Below are 23,647 nucleotides of genomic sequence, written 5' to 3'. Positions count from 1 at the left end.
GCTCTGTAACGGGGCTATTGTCGAGGTGATTTGATAGCCTCTATAACCTCATTATAGTCAGAAGAGATGATTATACTTGTAGCTCCTAGATCACTCAAGCTAGCCATAGCATAAATAACACACCGCAGCTCTGCTATGAAACGACTGGGAGCATGCACAATCGCATCTCTAGCATGGTGTGTCACATTTCCAGTGTGGTCTCTTGCAATCCAAGCTATCCCACTATGAAGGTGTGTGTTTCTCCAGTTTGCATGGACGTTGCATTTGATGGTGCCGTTCTCTGGAGGAGACCAACCTTCCCAGTTGTGCATATGGGTACTCTATGTGACATCCGTAGCTGCATCCTTGTTTAACTGAAACCATAGCTCCACCTCCTCTTTCATATCTCCAATGAGCTTTTGTCTTGATAACTGAGTTTCCGCATACAAGATAGAGTTCATGTTCTTCCATGCTACCCAAAGCACCCATGGAACAGCGCGAACTAAAGTCTGAGGTCTGTTTTTGTCTTCCATGAAGTTGAACAGGTGTTTAGATTTTATTCAAGAGATTGATGCAATGATATACCAGCAAGTGATAGTCAGTGATGACTAGAAATTTTTTATTTTTATAGTTTAATTGCTCTTTTAATTTTGAAAAATATATTCAAGTAATTTTCTACGAAAAGCAATTTATTTACTATTTTTTATGGATTATTTTTTATACACAATCTAGTTTTATACGGTTGGTTTAGTTTATGAACATACAAACAATAAGAAATTTCACCCCATACACTAAAAGTTTACTCTAATTAAACCAATACCCTAAATTCCACACCATGATATATTCTTCCATAGACACAAACTTATCATTTCATAGATATTTTTTTTTAATTTCATCATTCTTTTAGTATTTTACTATTTTGAGCCAATTGACTCTAAATTAATTTAACATAAGCCCTCAAAATACGAAATCGAGTATCTTCCAAACCATTAATTTGTATGCTAAGATAAGATTATATCACATTATGCAGATTGTTACCTCTACTCTCTAGTTAGTGGATATTGAAACTGAAATAATTATATAGGAATATACGTATAAACCATTACCACACAACCATAATATTATATATTATTTAATCTGTAATAGTATTTAAATACTGGAGAATTTAGCCGGCCAACTGGAATTTTCATTTTAAAAAGAGAGAAATCTTTTAGTTTTCGTCACACAAGATTCGATACATTTAATACATAATAATTTCGCAGAACTGATCACTATCACAAATTCTATTTCCTAATACCATCAAAGAATCGGTCCATCTCCGTCTTATATTATTATTATATATTATTACGTTTATTAAAATTCCTATTTTTGTTTTTATATAACAAGCAGTAGACCATCTGAAGATATACATTAACATTGATATTACATAACACATATACACATTACACAGACAATTCACGCGAACAAATCAACTTCAGTTTACTCTAGATCACATAAGTTATCATGCTTATTATCGATCACACAATCATTTCGTCTCCTTTTCTATTTTCTGCTATATTTAATTACATTATTCTTATATACAAAAGTACGCAAACATATTGATTTCACCCGCAACGAAAATTTATTATTCGTTTACTATTTAGTTGATACATAATCAATCAAATACGAACGGTTTTCTTGAATGCTCTAACGCCATTTTTCACTTTCCTCTCGTCCACCTTGATTTGCTTCTCCCTGCACTCTAAGCTACAAAATGCATTGTCCCCTCTACGAAAACATTACAATATAACATTTTCATATTAGATAAATTGATTTCATTGAGCCATAACATATAAAGATATACGAAACATTGATATAAAAATATTTGAAAGGTTGGTTAGAAGCATAAAAGTCGTACCTATACATATAAATGTCACGACGATGACATAGATTTCGATTGCAGAGGCTACAAGTCCTCAAGAAGTCATCATCGTTATTAGTAGCCAACATCACCGTCGGATTATGATGATGTTGATGCATGGTTAGATGATCAGACGGCTGAGATGCATGTTCATAGATCGTGGCTATATCGTCTGTGATCATTAGCATGCTTGTTGTTCTCTTGATCAAAGAGCCATGACGCTTTCCTAAAACCATTATCTCTCTCTAAGAAGAAGTGTGAAGTGAGATAGGGAGAAGAAGCAGAGGGGAGAATGAAGAGAAGAAAACACAAGATATTTAAAAGAAAAAAGTGAAAGAATCTAACAATAGAGATAATATTGTTTTATTTTTATAACATTTCTTTAATTATTTTTTTCTAATCATAACTATTTTTGTATGTATAGAAAGTCATATTGGTGTAACCGTGTAAGTAACGAACAGAGGACAAAAATCATATAGAGTTAACTAAGACAATCAAACTTCATAATAATATTTTTTCATACCCATTTTTGTCCCACTAATCATTCAATCACACCCGTAAATTATTCAATCAACACTCAACAATATTAAATGTTACAAATAACCAAAATTTTGATGAATTTTTTATAACTTCTGAATGAAAGATGTGATTCAAGTTCGGTCTGGTTTGGTATAGGCTGGTCTATAATGTACGGTGTACCGTACTATTCAAATCAAACCGTAAACTTGTGGTTTTTTTTAACATTTGTCAAAATAACTGCTAACCAAATTACAACCACACGGAGGTGGTCAAGTGGTGTGCAGACTACAGAGAAATTCAGATTAGAAACAATCCCAGAACACTAAACATGTATGGTCACGCGGATATAAAACTATAGTTTAGATCTCATTTGAATATTTGGAGCGAAAGATCACATGTGGACTACAACACCTCTTTAAAAGATTAGGCTGAGTTTTTCTATAGATTTCAGATATCCAAGGTTAAACAAAAAAACTGCTAACCTAATCAGAACCAGACTCAACAATGTTATTACACAAACCGAGCTGTATTGAGTCGGACTCTTTACGGCAACTTTCCAAATTTATGTATAACTTTATAAAAGCAAAAATATCAACCAAAATATAAGAACATGATATCATAAGCATTATGAACAGGACAAAAGTTAGTGTGGAGATGTAAATGGATTAATTTGTGACCAGTGTCCAAAATCTTTTCGACACATCAGCCTCATTCTTAATAGCTGCAGTGTCTATTTCCCCAAATATCAGTTTTCTCTCGTCTCACACCTTGTTTTGGTTTTTAGTGAATTGTTGGAGAAAATAATATCATTAAATAGAAATTCGAGTTTGAGTGCACTACATATGATCTTTAAGAAAATAGTTATCATCAACCTTTTTTTTTATCATCATCAACTTATTACATATATACACTATCATCAACTTATGTAATATATTATCATCAACTTATTACATATACACTAAGAGCATCTCCAATGTACACTTCTATATTTTTTTTAAAATAGAAATATCTATTATAAAAGTAAATTTGCTCAAATATATATCTCTATAATAGAGTTCCTCTATGTTAGCGGAAAATGTAGAGGGATCCTACTTTTTGACTCTATATTTAAAAATAAAAATAAAAATTCTCTATATTTTCTCTTATAAATAGATGAACTCTATTATAGAAGCATACGTTAGAGCAAATTCACTTCTATAATAAAATTTTTCTATTTTAGTGAAAATTATAGAGATGAATTGGAGATTGTCTAAGCGCTTTAATATTTTTCGAATAAGCACATCCAATATATAATGTAAAGAAAAACATAGACTACAAATCATAATAGCATGAAAATGACAAAATAACTCTACAATATGCACCACTTTAAATTCCACAATTCCAACTTAAACTACTTTATGTAACAAACTGTTTTTCTGTTTCGAAGGATTTTATTATTCTATTGTATTACAAAATAAAACTATAAATTTTTAGTAGTGGGTCAAAAAGTTAAGGAAAACTTCTTATATACCAAAATATTAAGTTGGTCTTATATACATTATTGAGTACAATCATAATGTTATATCATTAAAAATCATAAAGTTATATCATTAAAAATCAGACATCCCTACAATTGTAAGAACTTTTTGTTACATCAACTTTCTGAATAATAATTTTAAATAGGTTAGAGTATTGAATAAATGAACGGAGACTCGGTGAATGGTACATGAGGTAAGCTATAAAGTTAAAACATATATTGTGAGAGCACAAACCACAAAAGGACAAAGGTATCAACAATGGAACCCATCAAAGGGCCAATAATTTCCATGAATCTCTTGACCCTTATAAAAAGAAAAAAGGCAAAACAAGTGTTTGGTTCTGTGCCAATAGATTCCATTTTCTTCTTATTGTAGCTTTTGCACAATTCAAATATCAATAGTTGATGTTTCCTACCAACTTGAATGAAAAAGCATCTAGACAAGTGTATGGTTGTGTACCACACTCCACATTAGTTTTCACTTTTATCATTCTAAGAGAATCCCACTTATGTATCTATTTCCTAGACATTGTAAGTTTATTATTTTATCGAAAGCAGTAAAACATTATTTTCTAGATTTGACAGGGGGACATCCACGTTCTCTCAATTGAATGGTTTAATCAGGAAAATTTTCCCAATACATTTAACTTACGCAAGTCCTTCACTAAGATAAGAACTTGAAAGCAACTTGAAAATATTTAATATGACACAAAATCAAAACTGTAAATAACAATCATCAACCCCCTGGATAGAGATGAAGGGAAAATGTATGCATTTAGATTAGAATAAGAGTTCCTCTCTATATATATTTTGATTATAAATCAAGATATGAGCCATGGGCTGGGGAATTAAAGGTAACTATACAAAATTTTCAGGTGTATGTGCAAGTTTAAGTAATAAAAACATTGAAGTATGCATAATTTACATTAATCATGTTGTGCATAAATAAAACTGACATCACGATTTATTCACCACGTACTGAGCTGCTTAATGAAATACCAAATGTAAAAGTACCGTAGCCTAATGGTTAAAGTTTAAAGGCTTCTACATCAAGGTTTGGGGTTCGAACTCGAGGCTATGCAATTTCTTGCAGATAAATCCAGGTTTTAAGTACCGGAGAAAACGGTTTATTAAATAATTGTGCCAGATTATGGAAGAAAAGCTTACAAGAGATCTACAACATAGTGCAAGTTAATCTGGTCATGCGTGGATCTTCATATGACGGCTTATATGATGTAGTTAGGCGTAGATCTCATAAGACAAGTAGTATTGTCGGTTGTCGAATTGTCTATGTAATCTTTCTCATATCACAATTGTAATATCACAATGAATCAGCGTTAAAAAATGAGATATCGAATTGAGAGTCTTTTGATAAATTAAATTTTTTTTATCAAAATGGACTTTAGTGATGTGGGTCTTAGTTTTGAGTGAGTCCATTTCGGATCACACTGGTCCGAGTCAGATCACCTGATGATAAATTATTAAACGCGGTATGTGCATATGATCTGTAGACGGTAGACCTATGGTAATGGAGCAACATATGCTAAAGAGACGAAAGAAAGACAATCAAGACGCACAAGAATCAAAAATATATAGGCAAAATTGTTTTTTTTTTATCGTCGGCATAAAATCCGCACTCTCATCCGGACTCTGAAAACTCTGCCGGCAATTCTACATTCATGTGAACAACAAAAGAGGGTTGTGTCCTGACACTTCGTGCTTCTAAATAACTTACAAAAACTAGTCATTCCTCTTGTTCTGAAACTATGCCGGCAAAATTGTTTTTTTGACCAAAAAATGATAACTATGTTTTTATAGACTAATCATATATACTTTATATCCTACTAAACTAATTTTTACAAAATAACAATACTGCCCCTAATTTTAATTAAAAATTTCGAAATTGCAATTAAAAAAATATTCTTAAATATTAAAATATAATTTTTAACTAAAGTAATTAAAAATATTAAAAATCCCAAAAAATCCTAAACTTTGATTTTGATTTTTTATTTTTAATTTAAGAATTGATTTTATAATTTTTATTTTCTAATTTAAAATTGATTTTATAAATCACGATTTTCTATTTCTAAAATCGATTTTCTATTTTTCAATAAATTAATTTTTTTATTTATAAAAAACGATTTTCTATTTAAAAAAATCATATTTTTTATAAATCGATTTTTTTTTTTTGGCATCAATCGATTTTCTATTTAAAATGATTTTTTATTTTTAAATTGATTTTTTTTAGAAAAATGAAGAATATTTTCAATTTAAGGAAACTGATTTAATTGAGCAAAAAATGATTTTAATTAATAAATTTAAGGAAACCAAATATTTTCATAGAGTGTCGAATACAGTAAACATGTTTGAAATCGATTTTTACTAGTTTTAGATTTACATTAATGTATAGTTTCTGATTTCTACAAGTTTTAGATTTATAGTAATGTATAGATTAAGATTTATAGAGATTTTAGAATGATAAGTTAAGCGCGGAATGTGTTTTCTAAATATTTTTATATTACTATTATTTACTTAGAATACGTATTCTAAACATAGTAGATTCAATGAAAAAGTTGATTACATTTTCTACTATGTAGAATGTCAATTTTATTTTTTTTTAAAGAAATATGAAATTATAATTTAAACATTTTTAAAACTGAAAAATATCAATACGTAGATATAGGTATATCATCAGTATTTACTATTTTTGAAAAAGAATTGTTTGTAAGACTATCTAATTTGATTTTATTTTAGAAAATATTAAAGGGTATTAGAGGAAAAAATAGTACAAAAAAAGATTAGCCTAATAGGATATAGTTATCATTTTTTTTGGTCTAGAAAAAACAATTTTCCCAATTATATATAGTATAAAAACTTAGTTTTTAGTGATTATTAAAAAATTACCGTAGTTAGTATAATATGTTTATTATTGTGTTGATATTTTCAAAACACTCACATATTATAAATATTTTAGAAAATATTAAAGATCGACTGGATTGAAAGGGTATGTATCCTACAAACGTTTTTTGTTTGATTAATATTTAATTATAAATTATCTTTTATCTTAATATTTTAACATTTATAATAAAAAATATTATTTTAAGATAACAACATAATATATAAGAACCGACTTATACTAAAAACAAAATCTGATATTACTAATATAAAATTCGTTTCTAATTATATATAAAATCATTAAAGTATCTAATAAAATTTTACTTGTTTATTAAACATTTCAGATAACAACACAATATATATATAAATAATATTTTTATTTTAAAATAGGGTTTTTAAATTTTGGATATTTTTATTATTATTAATTCTAATGATTTATCTAATCAAAAAAATTAAAATCATTTTTAATTTTTTGCCTAGTTTTATATATTTTATTTATTAATAATATAAATAATATTAGCCGGTCTAAGTTTGAACGTGCAAAAATTATTTTGTAAATAATAATATTTTTTTTAAATACGTGTCAGCAATTTTTCAAATTCTTACTTCGAGAAAGCGTAAACCATCTGTTAACCGAGGGAAAAACTTAAACCATCTCAAAATTTAAATTAAATGGTAATCAGACCGGTCCAACCGGTTGGAATAACAGTCAATGGCGCTCGCTGGAAATTTGACATGCGTAAATAGTACGTGTCTCTTCCGCTTCCACGAAAACGCATCGTATCAATTAATTGCTTTTATTTTATTTTCTCTATCGTTTAACAAAAGAAAACAAACCGACTTGGATGTGTTATTTGTCCAGAGAGCAAAAACCAAAAAAAGGAAAAAAAGATAGAAATAAACGAATCAAAAGAAGCAAAGCAAAGACATTGAGAGTCTCTTCGGACATCAGACTCAAATTAGGGCATAAAGCCTTGTCGGAAGAAGAAGTATTCATGGGGAGAAGAAAAGTGGAGATCAAACTAATCGAGAACAAAAGTAGTAGACAAGTAACTTTTTCTAAACGACGCACTGGTCTCATCGAGAAGGCACGACAGCTTTCAGTTCTCTGTGAATCATCCGTCGCTGTGCTCGTTGTCTCCGCCTCTGGAAAACTCTACAACTCCTCTTCCGGTGACAAGTAAGCTATTCCGGGTCTCTCTCGAGTTGTCTTATTTATTACCCTCTTTGTTTAATCACTTTCTAGATATAAACTTCAAATCTAGGGCTTTTTGTTTCCTTCAAATTAGCTGAGATTTTCTCTTTGTTTTATTGATAACGGCTGCCTATGCGTGAGCTAAAGCCTAATTTAAGATTAATCATTGTGGTGGCCTAGATATGTTCTTGGTGTTCGTTTTTTTTTTCATTTTTAATACTAATTTTTATTTTTATTTTACCTTTACTTAATTTGTTTTACTAATTTTAATATTGCATGTGAATTCAAGAAAATTTTCTACACGTGGGTGATACATACGTGCTCAATGTTGTTTAAGTGATTTCTATATAAGGAACAACTAGTTGGCCGGTCCGCACCCTGTGCGGGCATTGTACAGATTCAAATTATACGGGTAGAGCTGGGTCTGCGGATCGACCCACCCCGTCCGTCCCGCCAACCCGCGGGTCACCTAGTTTTTTTACTCATAATTTCGATCCGCATGACCCGCAATGAAAGATTCAAAATACCTACACCCGCCCCGCCCAAATTTGTAGGTAATTCGCGGGACCCGCGGATTAAATATTACGGAATATTTTGTATCTATTTAAGAGAGAGAGAGAGAGATAGATAGAGAGATTTAGACAAATCTCTCTATCTCTCTATCTCTCTCTCTCTCTTTTCCTCTCATCGTAAACCTTTTTTTTTTTGAAAAATATAAAAATATAAACATTCTTTTAATTCACCGATTATTTTTTTAACTACCACAATTTTGATTTATATAGGAATGTTTCCTAGTTTAATATTTTATCATGAATTTTTCTTGGGTGAATTACCAACTAAACATAGTTTGCCAAATAATGTACAACATCTTTTAAAGATAATAAATAAAATAATAATAATTTGTGTTAAGTTTTTAAAATAAATGAAAATATTATTAGCTGCCAAAAGATGAATTTTTTTAACAATTTTAAAACCGTCACAAAAGAGTAAATCATAAACACTAAACATTATACCCTAAACCCTTGGACAAATCTTAAACCCTTGGGTAAAAATTCAAACACTAAACTCTAAAATCTTGGATATACCATAAACCCTTGGATAAATCCTAAACACTAAACTGTAAACCCTTGGGTATACCCAAAACACTAAATCTCTCTCTCTCTCTCTCTCTCTCTCTCTCTCTCTCTATCTCTCTCTCTCTCAAATTTGTGTTACTTTCCTATTTGTAATTTGTTAATTTTTATATTAATAACTTACCTTATTTTCATTGTGTATTATTTACGCAACTTGGTATCATATTTATTACTTTGTTTAAATAATTTACCTTTAGTTAATTTGGTTTTAAATTTTTAATAACTTACCTTATATTAAATACGGATTGTTTTGGCAAGTTGATATCATATTTACTGCAGATCAATTTATGATAATATAATAGGTATCTTAATGTTCTAAGATCACCTTTCCTATAAATCAAACAGATAAATGTTGTAATAACATGTCAAACAGATGAATGTTGTAATTCTTGGGTGAATTACCAACTAATCATAGTTTGCCAATTAATGTACATCTTCTTTTAAAGATAATAAATAAAATAATAATAATTTGTGTTAAGTTTTTAAAATAAATGAAAAATATTAGTAGCTGACAATTTTAAAATCGTCACAAAAAAGTAAATCATAAACAATAAACACTATACCCTAAACCCTTGGACAAAGCTTAAACCCTTGGGTAAAAAACCAAAACACTAAACCCTAAATTCTTGGATATACCCTAAACCCTTGGATAAATCCTAAACACTAAACTGTAAATCATTTGGTATACCCAAAACACTAAATCTCCCTCTCTCTCTCCCCCTCATCGTAAACCTTTTTTTTTGAAAAATACAAAAATGTAAACATTCTTTTAACAATAATTTGAATCCCAAGAGTATTTACTTCACGATTTTAAATGTAATTTACCATGTTTATAAATTGTTAATTTTTTATTAATAACTTACTTTATTTTCAATGTGGATTACTTGCGCAACTTGGTATCATATTTATTACTGTGTTTAAATATGATTGCACGACAAGTTAGTATCAAATAATATATTCATACCATTTATTAATGGAATTGTGTTGAATGATATATTTCGTTGGGAACTCCACCAACGAAATATTAGTCATAAGGGTCTCTATCTTGTTCAGGAGACCGAAATTTCCAAGATAGATATCATGCAAAGCATCTACACGAATATTAGTCTTCTTGTGCAAGTTAGATTTATTCAAAATAAGACAACAAGATTAAAAACGACTTTGAAAATTTAGAAAGATTTAAAAGTCGAATTAATGTGATACCCCATTGTGCAAGAATAACAGATTCTCAATAAATATCAATAAATGTGATTAAAACTTTCGCAAGAATTATTCAAATAAATAAGGTAACTTACATTTATAATAGATCCATAAGAGATCATATTAATTGCGCAAGAAAAAATAATAATAATCGATGCATGATCTATCAAAAATGTGCAGATATGTGTTCCCAACTTTCCCTTACTCCGTTTAGTTTTGTTTTAGTATAAAGTGAAATCGAGAAGAAGAAAGAGAAGGAGATGAGAGAAATAGATGGCGTAGGATAGGTTTTTAGAAAAATAAAAAAATTAAAAAATAAATCAGCCAATCAAATTATAAGGCAACAAGATTAAAAATGACTTTGAAAATTTATAAAGATTTAAAAGTCCAATTAATGTGATATCACATTGCGCAAGAATAAATAAAGTTATTAAATATACAATATCATAAACTGATTTGAATTAAATATTAGAATTCTTGCGCAAGTTAGATTTATTTAAAATAAGGCAACAAGATTAAAAACGACTTTGAAAATTTAGAAAGATTTAAAAGTCGAATTAATGTGATACCCCATTGTACAAGAATAACAGATTCTCAATAAATATCAATAAATGTGATTAAAACTTTCGCAAGAATTATAAAAATAAATCAGCCAATGAAATTATAATATAGTTGACATAGAACTATATAGTTTATGATGATAAAAAATGACAAAAAGAACTATATAGTTTATATATATGAATTTATAAGATATACATTTTATAATATGATAAATTGTATAAAATCATATTTGAGTACAAAGTTGATAATATGTATAAAAAGTTATACTAACTTTTATAATAAAATATTGATTAAAGATTTTGTTCTTTGATGTATAAGCAAATAATTATCTGAAAAACATAGAGAAAGTAACAAAGCATGAAACTTACATTGTAGTTTACGTGTTTTGGATGATATGATCATTTAAGTACATATGGATCCACATGAGGAAACGTCATAATCGTTGGTCTGCGCATATATAAACTAAAATTGTAAATTAAAAAACCAATAGAAAAATACATATGAAAATATTTTAATTCTGAATTTGTAAAAAGGAAACTTATTAAAACACGTATTTATTGTAATTCTTGCGCAAGTTATGATTAATGAGAGCAATTAATGTAATATTCCGATTAGCAAATTATGATTAATGAGAGCAATTGGTTAAAGGAAATATATTAAATTTGTAAGGTATAAGTAAGGTATGTTCATAATAATAAGTTTCCTAATTAGATATAAATCGTATTATGCCATTAAGACATTAATAAATGGTCGACATTTAATAATATTTTGCGCAAGTTTTGATTTATGAGATTATGAATTAATATAAATGGTCGACATTTATTAAAATTCTTGCGCAAGTTATGATTAATGAGATTAGCAATTAATGTAAATGATCGACATTTATTAATATTCTTGCGCAATTTATGATTAATGAAATTAGCAATTCATAGTTCATACAGTCCAAGCTTCTCAGGCTTTCACTTTCCGAGAGACCACCAAGTTAACGTTTCTACTCGTTTTTAAAATTCGATCATAAGTATGAAAGCACAACAGCAAGCATTGAAAAGCCAAATAAAACAAGGCTATAAAATCCCTCGCCACAAAAAGAAAATTTAAAAGGCAAAAAGAAAAAAGAACAGACTTGTTGCTGATTTTAAAATTGTAAAAAACAAGGCTATAACATTATCGATAGCTTTTATGGTTCATCATGTAAATAACAGAACATACACTCTTTTTACTCATTGCGGATTGTCTGATACTTCCCCCACAATGATTCAGACCTCTTCATCTCAACCATTAAGCTCTTGAACTTGTGGCTGTAATCCACTCCACTGTTCATTTAATTAAATGAGAAAAAAAAAGAACAGATTAGTTTGAATGTTAACGCAAAAGAGAGGAAAAATCATAAAATGGAAAGAGAACCTGATCCGATCCAACGATGAGATAGCACGAAGAGCACTTCTGATCATGTCTTCATTACGGTCATGATCTTGCTTCAAATAAATCTACGATTAATCAAATCATATAGAGAGATAAAAAAATTAACCTGCATCGTGGTGAAATCGTTATAATAGGACATCTGCATATAAACCAAAAGAAAAGTCAGCTATGATGAAATATGTATATATAAAAGTTTAATGATGTAAAATAACAAAAACAATATCAATATAAAAAAGTTCAGAATAAAAAGTCAGTTGCTTCGTTTCTTCTGCTGTGAATGTCTTATATATAGTAAATTGGTGGACGTTTCTCAATGATTTAGCTTGCATGATAAGCTAAAATATCATAATATTTTAACAGATAAACATAATAAATTTGTAAAATTAATCACGAATATGCATTTTATACGATGCGAAACTTGCGCAAGTAGTAAATATCAATAAGGTATGTTGATAATAATTAGTTTCCTAATAAAAATATAAATAAGGTATGTTGATAATAATTAGTTTCCTAATAAAATATAAAACGTATTTCCCATTAAGACATTTAATGATTAGTCGACATTTATTAAAATTCTTCTGCAAGCTATGATTAATGGTCGACATTGATTACGATTCTTGCGCAAGAAATAATTAGTGCGTTTGACAATTAATGTCACTTTCCAATTAAAAGGTCGATGAAAAAAATAAATCAAAAAGAATAATTAGAAAAATTCGACCAATAGAAACGCGAGAATTTTCGTGAGAAGAACTGTGTGAGCGCCACGTGGCGTTTGTACTTCTCTTTTAATATATAGGAGGATGTACATTGTTGAATTTTGAATTTTTTTTATCCAATATTGTAATGCACTTCCAGTAGAATTGTTGAGAGATTAATTGGGGTTAATTTTAACACTGATCAAGAATCTTTTGTTTAAATTGGATGTCTTTTGTTCAATTATTCATCTGAAATTTATTGTTGACTATTTGTTTTGTGCTTTCTCTGTGATTGAATTGTTGATGAGTTATCCTCCAAATGTCATGTTTGGTTGTAGAGCATTGAAAAATCCACATAAATACTTGTCACACATGCTACATTACATAGCTAATTGGATAATCTGTTCTCGCCCTTTAATCTTGATCGGTGTGTCGTGTGTGCATATGACACCATCCCAGATATATGTATATATGTCTAGATTGATAGCGACCTTTTGTTGCTCCTCATGATGTTGTTCCTTTTCTTCTTGCAATTAGCAAAGAAACCAAAAACTAGACTAATTGCAAGCAGAAAAGGAACAACATCCACGACTTGCTAAAGAACACTCGAACTTAAAGCTAGTTTACAAAAAAAAACACTCGAACTTAAAATTAGTCTACGGTCATTATATTCATATATATGTGGCAGTGGCAAAGGCCTAATGGATTTACAGTGGAAACTAACCGTTGTTTTTTTCTCCTATAAGAATTAAATCACTAAGCTACAACCACTTTTAACGGGTGTGATATTCTTCTCTATCTCTGGTAGTAGAAGTTCTTAACTAAAAACATACAATACCTTTTGGCATTTTCCTTATATATCTAGGAGAAATAACAATGAGACCAAACTAAGCTTAAAAATTTCCTATCTTACGCTTAGAGAATCTTAAAAATGGATGAGATCAAATGTATTGTAAGAAATTGAAATGTAACTCATTAATATGACAATATGCATATGAGTATATCTCTGTATAGTTCCTTCGCATTGTGCTTCCATTTTACAATAGTCAAACTCTACAAGTCTAGTTAGCTAGTTTCTTTGGTAGTTTCTCCTATGTATTAGCACTTTACAAAGTGTACTGACTTGAGATTAGGCTTCTTATGTTCCTTATTAATTGCACAGTTTTTTTCTGTGGTTAAAAATTAAATTACTAATTCATAACTTCATATGCAAGTGAAGATAAAGTGGATTAAAGCCAAACTGTGTTTGAATTCTTTCAATAAATCATGGACTTCAAGAATTAGGATTCCAACCGTGACCTTACCTAATTTGTTATACTTGCTTTCTTGGCTTATCCTTTATGGAGTGATTGTCCCACAACTTTAAGCCAAATTTTTGTTTTCAGTTCTCCGATTCAATTGAATATATGTTTTAAAGCTTCAGTAATAGCTAGGTGTGACTTGGACACCAGGCGAAGCTAATCCATTGGTATATATTATTTTCATGTATAATTAGCCAAAATTTGTAGCGACTTCACCAACGTCTAGAGATTTTCCTTGTATATATCAACATGAGATTTTTACCCATGTATATCCGTGGACATGGAAAGAAGAAAATACTGGAAAAATGTAAATCTAATATGGACATTGCAAAAATATTGTAGCTAGTTACAAAGATACAAGAAGTGACTGTAAACAAACATGTTTGTGAGTTTGTTTTAAGCGATATATACTACATTCACGTCTATATAGAAGCCTAGTTAAGTAATATTATTGATACAAACTGATGTCAAACTCATATACAATTTCTATATATAATAGCATTCTCCCTATAAAGGCCGCTATTGGTGCTCTTTCTAACTCATAATTTTGAAATGTTATTTTCGTCAATTGGCTCTGATACGTATTTTTGTTTTGTTCTTGATATCTCCAGCATGACCAACATCATCGATCGTTATGAAATACAACATGCTGGTGAACTTAGAAGCTTGGTAAGTTAGCTGAGAACATCATTTAAGTCTTTATCTTAGACGTGGTCGTTGATGTCGTGAAGGGATCTAAGTGCTGACTGCGTTTGAAATAAACTCTATGCTTTGAGCTTATCATTGCGACTAAAGTTTCTAGGGTTCCCATCATTTTTTTTTAACGTGCAGGATCTTGCGGAAAAAACTCGGATTTATCTTCCACACAATGAGTTACTCGAATCAGTCAAAAGGTTAGCACTAATTAAGACGCCTTTTCCCCTCTTCATCTGATCAAAAAGTTTTTTTTTCTTCCTTTGTCTACTTTTGACTATGCAGCAATCTTGAAGAATCAAATGTCGACAATGTAAGTGTAGATTCTCTAATTTCTCTGGAGGACCAGCTCGAGACTGCTCTGTCTGCAACTAGAGCTAGGAAGGTACATATGCTGCTACGAAGTGAATGAACCTATTATTACATAAATCTTCTGTCTAGGTAGTTTTCTAAGACCTTGCTTGACTTAAAATGAAATAACTTAGTTTTTAATATCTTGTTGCAGACAGAACTAAAGATGGAGTTTGTGAAGATGCTTCAAGAAAAGGTTAGTGCTACCATCCCGGTCATTATCGGCTATGCTGATTCTTGAATCCTCTTATCCTCAGAGTATGCAGATCACTAGACTCAAATCTCTAGACTTTGGATATATCTTTTGGTGTTGTCTTAGTCCCTGAATTGCTTTTGGCTTTTGTTATGTGCCATTCTAATTAGAACAAAAAAGCTTTGTCGAAATCTTGATAAAATGTGACTTAACCCTAATGGATCACTCAGTCTATGATGAATTTTTCTATTTCGAAAAGAAGTTTTCCGGGAGATGGCTTGAAAACATGTTAATTAGGAGACTTATGGACTTGTTGATCATTTTCAAATAGGAGGAGTTGCTGAGACAAGAGAATCTGGTTTTGGCTAGCCAGGTAACAAGAGTACTATTTGTTATACTTCTATAGATTCTAATTAGATAGACATTAGACATATACGGTGTTCAAAAAAGAAGACATTTAGACATATACAAAGTTGAAGACTTCTATGGATGCAAGACTATTTTATGTGAAGCCCATAATTTAAGATTTGTTTTTTTTTTAAAACAAAACTTATTTCCAAAATTTATAATTGCGGGAGAATAATAAAAAAAGAATAAGGATGCAAGAAAAACAAAAAGAGAATAGGAATGCAAAAAACATCTTACAGGATCCCGTTTAAATTTTGGCAAAAGACATTATGCTTCTAGAATTCTGATTTTCTTGTCCTTGTTAATAGAGATGAATTCTTTTTACAAAGTTTCAAACGAATGTAATAGTTGCACAATTTTTTCGGTTTATCTTTTTTAAGTTACTGTACAATACTTATTTTTTAATAAAACTAGCTGATTTTCCCGTGCTCATGCACGGGTATAAATATTTATAAAATAAATATACTATGATAGTTGATTGCTATATACTTTAATTTTAAATTTAATTTATAAATTTTATGCATAATTTATATTAATAATATTACATTACTTTAATTAAACATATGATTTTAGATATGTTATATCTAGTCGATTTAGTTATCATTTAGGTATATTGGATTGTATTTATTTCTCTAAATTCAACTATAATATTTTTATTCTAAATATATTAAAATTTTGATTAATTTTCTTATTTGCATTTAGGTTGGTTGTTGTCTTCCTTAATTTTAATATAATCTATTATTTTAGATTTAAGGTTGATTAGTTTATGTTACTTAATTATTTTATGTAATCATCTAAGAAATTAGATAGATATATCAAAATATTTATATTACTTTGACAATATATATTTTTTATTGTTTAATATTATGTTTCAAAATAAACAATATTTCTTTTTCTAATATCAAAATTATCTTTCTGAAATTTGTTTTTATGAAATCACATTATATACAAATGTGTATATTTTTCATATAAGATATAAAGTTAGTATTTTATTACTTCAAAAGTATATTTTATGTTATTTATATTTTTTTTAAATAGAATATTACTATAATGTGAAATTTCCTTTTTAATGAAATCATATTATATATACATATATTTTTGTTTTTAAATTCGATTTTAAAAATTTTATATTTTTTTCCTTTTTAATATATATGTTATATGGAGAATTTAAAAAGAAAACTAAAAAAATAATAGTATTTAAATGTAATATTTTTAATTCATTAAAGTTATCCGTGTAATCAACTATCGTGAAAAATAACGGCTCTAACTGGTGACCACAAATGGAATAATAGGAACAAAGAGGAATGGAATGCAGAGGAACAAAATAATAGGAATACTTATTCTTTATTGTTCCTTGCCAGATTTTATAAGGAATACTTTTACTTTATAATTCCTTAAATTAAAAAGAACGAAAAGGAACACTAGAAAAAAAATATTCCACATAAATGGTGTAAAATTTGGGGAATGAAGAGGAATCACTCATTCTCATTCATTCTTTTGGTCACCAGTTAGAGCCAACGTGAGTGTGACACATAGGAAATTGACTTCTCAAATTATATTATAGATAGATATATAATTTGTATTGTTTAAAATTATGTTTTAAAATAAATAATATTTCTTTTTCTAATATCAAGATTATCTTTCTGAAATTTATTTTTATGAAATCACATTATATGCAAATATATTTTTCATCTAAGAAACAATAGATATAAAGTAAGTATTTATTACTTCAAAATTATAATTTATGTTATTTAAAAATATTTTTAAAATAGAATACTATTATCTTGTGAAATTTTCTTTTTAATGAAATCATATTATATATACATATATTTTCGTTTTTAAATTTGATTTTTAAATTTACAAATTTTCCTTTTTAATATATATGTTATATGGCCGACAAAAAAATATATATGTTGTATGGAAAATTTCAAAAAGGAAATTTAAAAAAATAATAGGTATTAAATGTAATATTTTTAATTCATTAAGGGTATCAATGTAATCAACCATCGTGAGAGTTAACGTAAGCGCGACACATAGGAAACTGACTTCTCAAATAATATTATAGAGATCGTAATATACTGCACGATATCTTTTTTATAAAATCGTAATTAAGTTCTTGTTATAAAAGTATCTGTAGAGACAAACAATCTAAGGAATTTTTGTTACAGATAGGGAAGACGAACGGAGGGAGAGAGAACAATTCACCGGAAAATAGCTCCGGCATCAATCCTCCGGAGACTCTCCCGTTGCTCAAGTAACACCATGATCCAAAGGCCGAGTTAACTGAAAGCCTGATTTGAAGTTAAAAAGCAGATGTGTATATTATAAAAAGCTGCATAACCTCAAAACCCTTTTTTTATCTTGCTCTAATGCGGAAGTTTAGGTGAAAAAAAAACGGAGCTATATAAAGGTAAAGACAGAGTATAGGAGACCTCAGATGTAAAGATGAAAGTTTGCGATTTTATTAACTTGTTTTGATACAACTCTATGCTTCTCTATTTATAGAAAGATGAGATGATTCTCGAACTCTGACAGCTAGCCCTGACAGCTCACTCTCCTTGCTCCAATAGTGAGTCAAAACGGTTGCGCAAGATGACTTGACCAGCTGGTGAAACCGTACCTTTGTTATCTTGCTTTCCTCTGTTTTGTCTTGATGTCTTTGTGACCGTTGCAGGTATTGCAGGGTTTGGAGTGGGCTTCTTTGCTTGACGGGCCAGCTGCTTTACTTCTTCAGATCCATTGGGTCTTATATCCCCGCGCAAACTCGAGGTGGGTGGCAAAACAACTCCGAGTTTGGAACGAAGATGAAAGAAGTTTCGTTGAGGCAGAGACTTGGTGAACACGTCTGCGAGCTGCTGAGCTGCTGGAATGTGTTTGACAATGAGTGAACCATTTGCGACTTTCTCTCTGGCAAAGTGATAGTGGGTGGCGAAGTGTTTCGACTTTCTGTGTAACACATGATTCACAGTCAGATGTACTGCAGAGAGATTGTCACAATAAATTTCTGCAGGTTCTGCTTGCTTCACACCGATGCTTTGCAGCATCAAACCAATCCACTCGAGTTCAGCCGCTGTGTCAGATATACATCGGTACTCTGCCTCTGTTGACGACCTAGCCACGGAGTCTTGTCTCTTGGCTGACCAGGAGATCATGTTTGATCCAAGAAACGTACAAAAACCTCCTGTTGACCGTCTTGTTTCCTGACATCCACCCCAATCACTGTCGCAGTAAGCCCGGAGTCTTGAGTCAGAGTTAGATTCGAGTTGAACACCCATCTCCAGTGTACCTTTGACATATCTCAAGATCCGTTTCAGTAGATTGAAGTCTGAGACCGACGGGAGATGCATCTTTTGACATACTATATTGACTGCAAACTGTATGTCTGGTCTTGTCAAGGTCAGATACTGAAGTTTGCCGGCCAAGCTACGAAAGTATGTTGGGTTGCTGAACATTTCATCCTGATGTGGTACTCTATCAAGCTGAAGTGGAAGAGATGTTGGCATTGGAGCACAATCCAACATCCCTGCAGCTTGAAGTAGGTCAGTTGCATACTTAGCTTGATTCAAGAATAATCCAGTAGGTGTAAACTGAGCTTGTATACCCAAGAAGTAGCTTAGCGGACCCATGTCTTTCATTCTGAACTGTTGCTTCAACGAGTTGAGCAGCTGCTTAAGTAGTTCTTGATTGTTACCGGTGAGAACCATGTCATCTACGTACAGGAGAAGAAACATGACGTCCTTGCCTTTAAGATAAACAAACAGCGATGGATCTCCAGTGTTGCAGAGGAAACCAAACTCTAGGAGAAAGGAGCTGAATTTGTCGAACCAGGCTCGTGGAGCTTGCTTAAGGCCGTAGATGGCTTTTCTCAAGAGACATACATGATCAGGGTTGTTCTTGTCTTCGAAGCCTGGTGGTTGTTTCATATACACCGTTTCAGTCAAGTCGCCATGTAAGAAGGCGTTTTTGACATCGAGTTGCTTGATGTCCCATCGAAATATCACTGCAAAGTGAAGCACCATTCTAACAGTTGCAGTTCGAACAACAGGACTGTATGTCTCTAAAAAATTGACTCCTTCTTCTTGTTGGTTTCCACGAGCAACTAAACGAGACCGAAGCTTGAGAAGTGTGCCATCAGCGTTCAGTTTTACCTTGTGTATCCATCCACAACCAATAGGTTGGACATCAGGAGGAGCTGGAACGAGATCCCATGTGTGTGTTTCATCGCACATATCTTTCTCTTCTGTCATGGATCCGTTCCAACCTGGATGATTCAATGCTTCCGCAAGCGTTCTAGGTACTTGAGGAATGCCTTTTATCGCCATCAGGGCATATCTTGGATTGGGCTTCATCACCCCTGCTTTGCCCGTTGTAGTCATTTTATGAGAATTGGCAGAGACCAGAGGAGCCACAGGTGGTGCCTCATGATCAGAGTCAGACTCGGATGAGGAGGAACTTGACGCAATTTGCTCTTGATCATTGCCAGTAACTTGCGCAGGAGCAGGAGCTGGTTGTAAGGAACCCATAGGTAGTCTTACTGGAACCGTTCTGCCAATCTCTTCTTGCTGTTTCTCTGCTTCACACTGATCTTGAGGAGAAACAGGTGGTTCTTGAAGCCTCCAAGAAGAGTTTAAGTACGTAGTTGCTGCAGGAAGAAGGTGGCAATACTTGTCTTTATAAGGAAGAGACACGTCCGGTAGGTGGATGATAACATCTGTAGCCTTTGTAGCGCTCGTTATATCCAACAAAGACACACGACAGAGATTTGGGATCAAACTTGTTCTCTGCGTATGGCCTAAGATATGGATAGCAGGCGCAGCCGAAAGCTCTTAGTGCTGTATACACTGGTGATTTTCCATGCAGAATCTCGTAGGGGCTGATCATCTTGTCATTAACAGAGGTAGGCAGCAAGTTACTCAGAAATGCAGCGGTGAAGAAAGCTTCAACCCAAAGCTGCTGAGGCAGAGAAGTCTCAAACATCATTGATAATCCTAACTCGGTGATGTATCTATGACGTCTCTCTGCTATACCGTTTTGTTCAGGTATGTGTGGACATGATATGAGATGTTTGATTCCGCATGAAGCAAAATGATCCGTCAAACGTTTGTTAACAAACTCACCACCACCATCTGATTGAAACAAGGCTATCTTCGTTCTAAATTGGTTCTCTACTTGAGCTTGAAAAGTTTTAAAGACAGAGAACACATCAGACTTTGCTTTAAGTGGATAGAGCCAACAGAATCTTGAACAATTGTCAATGAATACAACATAAAACCGGAAGCCCTGAGCTGATACAACAGGAGCAGGACCCCATACATCACAATGTATTCTCTCAAGCACTCTGTTGGAGCGAAAATCTGAACTAAAGAAAGGTAGTTTACATGTCTTTCCTAACTGACATGCTTCACACAATGACTTAAGAGTCTTATTGAACGAGATAGCTTTGATTGTAGATAGATGCTGCAGAACTTGATCGTTGGGATGTCCCAATCTCCTGTGCCACACAGTGTCACTCGCACTCTGCTGTCTAGAAGAGTAGAAGGACTGAAACTGCGGATCATCCAACCGATACATGCCATTAACCTTGCTTCCCCGACTGAGAACCTGACGAGTGACGAGTGACCTTGTCCTTAACATACACAGCAGAACCATCAAACGTGAACTTACAAGGATAATCATCTGTCAACTTGGACACAGAGAGCAATGACTTGGTAATAGTAGGACACACTAGTACATCCAAGAGAGGGATTTTACCTGTTGCAGTCGGAATAGAAGCGGAGCCCACATGTGTATAGGTAAGAAGTCTCCATTGCCTACCATAACCCTGTCATTTCCATCATATTCTTGTGGCGTGTCCAAGTGTTGAGCAGAGTTGGTTACATGAGCAGTGGAGCCACTGTCTGGGTACCACTCCGCTCCGTTCTGTCTGCTGTTGGAGCCTGTCGTTAAGACGTTGGCCTGAGGAGGGTCTGGAACATAGAAGTTCTCGTCAAAACAGTAGTGACACTTGTAAGCTGGATGTCCATATTTGCCACAGATTTGGCAAGTAGGTCGTGGGTTGTTGTTGGAGGAACCGCGTCCCTGATGAGCACCTTGACCAAACTGTTGGGGGAATCCTCTGCCTTGTGTAAAGTAGGAGCCACGACCTCTGTAACCTCCTCTGTTTTGACCTCGTCCTCTTCCAGCGTATCCACCACGATTCACATAATAAGCCTGATGTGGAGACGGTTCAGCAGGTACTTCATATGAGCTCAGCTTGTCGTCAAATCCTGTGAGCTTGTGAGCAACGTCATCAAAGCACAGACCAGGAGCAAGATCCATGGAGTGTTCAATGACGGTACACATAGCTTCGTACTCCTTTCCTAGCCCATTCAGGACTCCATATATCTTCTCTTGCTCAGTAATGGGAGCTCCAATCGAATCTAGCTGATCACAGAGAGACTTGATCTCAGCTAGATACACCGACATAGTTTTGGTTCCTTTCTTTGTCGTTTGAACCTTCCTCTGGAGATCGAGACGACGTGTTGCTGAGACGCGGTTGAACTTCTTCGCTAGAGCCAGCCACACCTCTTGAGATGTGTGAAGGCCGTAAACGGATTTGAGAGCATCTTCCGTCAGTGTTCCATACATCCAGGCTAAGATAAGTTGATCTTTCTGCATCCACTTGTTGTATTCGGGATTGACAGCTTGGGTTTCTTCTTCGCCTTGTTGTACAGTAACTGTCGGGAGAGGACGTAGCGTTGCTCCGGTGACATGACCAAGGAGCATTTGGCTTGAAAGAAACTGCTCGAATTGCAACTTCCATAGAAGATAGTTGCCTTCTTTGAGCTTTAGAGTTACAGCCTGCGTGATTGTCAACGCAGAAACCGCAAGAACTTCCTGTTCTTCATCCATGATCTACTTCCAGAGCTCTGATACCATAAAGGTAAAGACAGAGTATAGGAGATCTCAGATGTAAAGATGAAAGTTTGCGATTTTATTAACTTGTTTTGATACAACTCTATGCTTCTCTATTTATAGAAAGATGAGATGATTCTCGAACTCTGACAGCTAGCCCTGACAGCTCTCTGACAGCTCACTCTCCTTGCTCCAATAGTGAGTCAAACGGTTGCGCAAGATGACTTGACCAGCTGGTGAAACCGTAACTTTGTCATCTTGCTTTCCTCTGTTTTGTCTTGATGTCTTTGTGACCGTTGCAGGTATTGCAGGGCTTGGAGTGGGCTTCTTTGCTTGACGGGCCAGCTGCTTTACTTCTTCAGATCCATTGGGTCTTATACTATATTCCTCTTGCTAAAAAAGGAATTGTAAAATTAAGATAGTATGGAACTTTGTTGTACCTTCGTAGACAAGATCGGAGCTTGTGTACTTGTCTGAAAGTACAGGTTTTGGATTTTAAAAGTCTTTGCTTTTCTTCAGAACACTGAAAGTACAGGTTTTGGATTTTAAAAGTCTTATTCTATTTGTTTTTCCGTAATTAATCGAGAGTTCCTTGATTACTTGTCTTACGTTACGTGGCAGAGTTAGATCGATCTTTAGTTGTTACTTTTTTTTTGGTAACACCTTTGGTTGTTGTTACTTAGTCATGTTTTTTTTTAACAAGTTACTAGTAATGTGCGGTAGTAAATTTTTTAAATTAAAAATTATTAAAAATAATATTTATTATTATTGATTTTATTTTTTTTTACCAAT

The 23,647-nt window shown here is 32.3% G+C and overlaps 2 protein-coding genes and 1 long non-coding RNA gene across 3 annotated transcripts; 2 read left to right on the top strand and 1 right to left on the bottom strand.

The window, feature by feature from the left end:
• Positions 1–1,385: 1,385 nt before the first annotated feature.
• Positions 1,386–2,181, bottom strand: LOC108811759 (protein INCREASED RESISTANCE TO MYZUS PERSICAE 1). Its single transcript, XM_018583850.2, has 2 exons — positions 1,877–2,181; positions 1,386–1,746 (listed from the first exon to the last, which is right to left on the bottom strand). Exons 1-2 carry the CDS (start codon positions 2,113–2,115, stop codon positions 1,638–1,640), a joined length of 348 nt encoding a protein of 115 aa, XP_018439352.1. The 5' UTR covers positions 2,116–2,181; the 3' UTR covers positions 1,386–1,637.
• A 5,470-nt stretch (positions 2,182–7,651) lies between these two features.
• Positions 7,652–18,371, top strand: LOC130496267 (agamous-like MADS-box protein AGL70). Its single transcript, XM_056988212.1, has 7 exons — positions 7,652–7,989; positions 14,928–14,985; positions 15,148–15,209; positions 15,295–15,394; positions 15,515–15,556; positions 15,885–15,926; positions 18,130–18,371. Exons 1-7 carry the CDS (start codon positions 7,655–7,657, stop codon positions 18,217–18,219), a joined length of 729 nt encoding a protein of 242 aa, XP_056844192.1. The 5' UTR covers positions 7,652–7,654; the 3' UTR covers positions 18,220–18,371.
• Positions 18,372–21,759: 3,388 nt separating this feature from the next.
• LOC130496271 (uncharacterized) lies at positions 21,760–23,424 on the top strand. The gene is made up of 3 exons (XR_008935373.1): positions 21,760–22,883; positions 22,979–23,091; positions 23,158–23,424. It is a non-coding gene; the product is annotated as an uncharacterized LOC130496271 (long non-coding RNA).
• The last annotated feature ends 223 nt before the right edge of the window (positions 23,425–23,647 follow it).

The sequence above is a fragment of the Raphanus sativus genome, chromosome 6 (genome assembly GCF_000801105.2).
Source record: "Raphanus sativus cultivar WK10039 chromosome 6, ASM80110v3, whole genome shotgun sequence".
Classification (NCBI taxonomy): domain Eukaryota; kingdom Viridiplantae; phylum Streptophyta; class Magnoliopsida; order Brassicales; family Brassicaceae; genus Raphanus; species Raphanus sativus.
This window is presented reverse-complemented; position numbering and strand designations above follow the sequence as displayed.

What these genes read in the sequence shown, in the direction of transcription:
- LOC130496267 (XM_056988212.1), top strand. Translation starts at nt 7,655, where the DNA reads ATGTGTTATTTGTCCAGAGAGCAAAAACCAAAAAAAGGAAAAAAAGAT. An exon ending in CTGGTGAACTTAGAAGCTTG is followed by an intron (nt 14,986 to 15,147) that starts GTAAGTTAGCTG and finishes TTTAACGTGCAG; the next exon opens with GATCTTGCGGAAAAAACTCG. An exon ending in CTGCAACTAGAGCTAGGAAG is followed by an intron (nt 15,395 to 15,514) that starts GTACATATGCTG and finishes ATCTTGTTGCAG; the next exon opens with ACAGAACTAAAGATGGAGTT.
- LOC108811759 (XM_018583850.2), bottom strand. Translation starts at nt 2,115, where the DNA reads ATGGTTTTAGGAAAGCGTCATGGCTCTTTGATCAAGAGAACAACAAGC. An exon ending in CGTGACATTTATATGTATAG is followed by an intron (nt 1,747 to 1,876) that starts GTACGACTTTTA and finishes ATGTTTTCGTAG; the next exon opens with AGGGGACAATGCATTTTGTA.